This window comes from Poecilia reticulata, unplaced genomic scaffold (assembly GCF_000633615.1).
Source record: "Poecilia reticulata strain Guanapo unplaced genomic scaffold, Guppy_female_1.0+MT scaffold_1089, whole genome shotgun sequence".
NCBI classification, from domain to species: Eukaryota; Metazoa; Chordata; class Actinopteri; order Cyprinodontiformes; family Poeciliidae; genus Poecilia; species Poecilia reticulata.
In genome coordinates this window covers 1-1,644 of record NW_007615828.1, presented here as the reverse complement: position 1 = coordinate 1,644, position 1,644 = coordinate 1, and the positions used below count along the sequence as shown (strand labels likewise).

At 36.4% G+C, this 1,644-nt stretch overlaps 1 protein-coding gene across 1 annotated transcript in view; it reads left to right on the top strand.

The window, feature by feature from the left end:
- The window catches only part of LOC103461332 (ankyrin-1-like), a 3,409-nt gene extending 3,371 nt beyond the window's left edge, over positions 1-38 (top strand). The window contains exon 4 of the mRNA XM_008403642.2: positions 17-38. Within this exon, the coding sequence (XP_008401864.1) occupies positions 17-38 (22 nt within the window). The remainder of the gene's footprint in view (positions 1-16) is intronic.
- Positions 39-1,644: the final 1,606 nt, after the last annotated feature.

Below are 1,644 nucleotides of genomic sequence, written 5' to 3'. Positions count from 1 at the left end.
AAAAAAAAAACAACAGCCAAGAATGCTTCTGGTTGTAATGCTTCCTATTTAAATCACGGTGATTTTTGTTCTCTCTCTTTCTGTCCTTGCGTACAGTCGGGTCTCACTCCTCTTCATGTAGCAGCATTCATGGGCCATCTAAACATAGTAAAGAACCTGCTCCAAAGAGGGGCTTCACCTAATGCTTCCAATGTGGTAAGACCCATTGATATGCTGAACCCAAGCAGGCTATTTTCATCAGTCAGTGATTCTTATCTTTACCGCATTTTTAATACTATCCAGAAACTTTATGTAAAAGATAAAAGTATTGTATTTACTTTTAAATATCATGTGTGAAWTTCATAGATGGGTGTACCTTTGGTGTGATTTTTTTTGTTTGTTACAGGAGTATGAGTGGACTACCATAATCTTTTTAAAAAAGAGAAAAATTATTTATTTGTTTTAAAAGGGGGACTGTGGTACAAAAATAAGTAGGTCTTGTGTTGCATCCAGTTTCATCACCCAKTACAACACTGTCACAACCTGGCTCATTGGCTCTTACAAAAATGTGAAAGAATGGTTTCCAGTKATTCATTTTAGAGAAAATAGCAACAAATAATATGATGTATGAAGTCATTGAAATAGGTCATGTTAATATAAGTGAGTGGACGTGCTCAATGTGAAGTGAGTGAGTGATAAATTACAGAAACTGTAACGCGACCAAAATGCAAAGTAAACAAATTTGGGCCTTGGGGACGTGCATGGCAAAGAGAGGGAAGAGAAAAGCCTCCACCCCAACATCCGGTCCTCCTTCCCTCTACRCAGCATCCAGGCACTTACATGGGACAAAGGTCTCATAAAGTCCGTTGCAGCCAACAGGTCCATTCCTTCAAACAACCAGGGTTRWCACAGGACTGAGTGAGGATTTACATSAGCCGCAAATTTMATCTCSAGAAAATAGGCTTACGAAATATTTTTTTTAGTTGACATTGGATTTCCTTTATTTCAACATAAGTTTAACTRAAAGTTTATTTGGGAAACRAGCTCCAGATAATATTGTTTGAAATGATTRCAATCACAAAATTAGCCTATTTTTTATTTATTTATTTTATATATGGACCTTATRGAACCATTATCACTAARAAATTGTGCTTGTTTATTGAAGATAATGAGATCACCAAATAATCGGCACAACAAAACAAAGTCAAGTTTTTGCCATGTCAAAAAAATTAAATTACAAAATTGTTATCAAGTTCAAAATCTCATTATCTTGACATGATGAGAAAACTACTCAACTAAAGACTAGAAACATCAACATTTTGAAATTGGCTGACTTGTGAGAACATGGGTTCTCCGCATTATCCAATCAGGATCTGATTTTAGCCATGGTTTTTCACTGATCAGCAGTAACAACCGTCTCTACTTCTTAATAGAGCAAATATTTCATCGGTTGAGTATTTGAGCCGTTCGATTAAGTGTCTCTTTGTACTGTAACAGAAAGTGGAGACYCCCCTCCATATGGCCTCCAGAGCAGGACACTGTGAAGTGGCTCAGTTCCTGCTACAGAACGCAGCGCAAGTGGACGCAAAAGCAAAGGTATCATCATCATTTGTACTTTTATTATTAAGAAAAGCAAAAAAAAAAAAATCTCATTAGTGGCTCCTT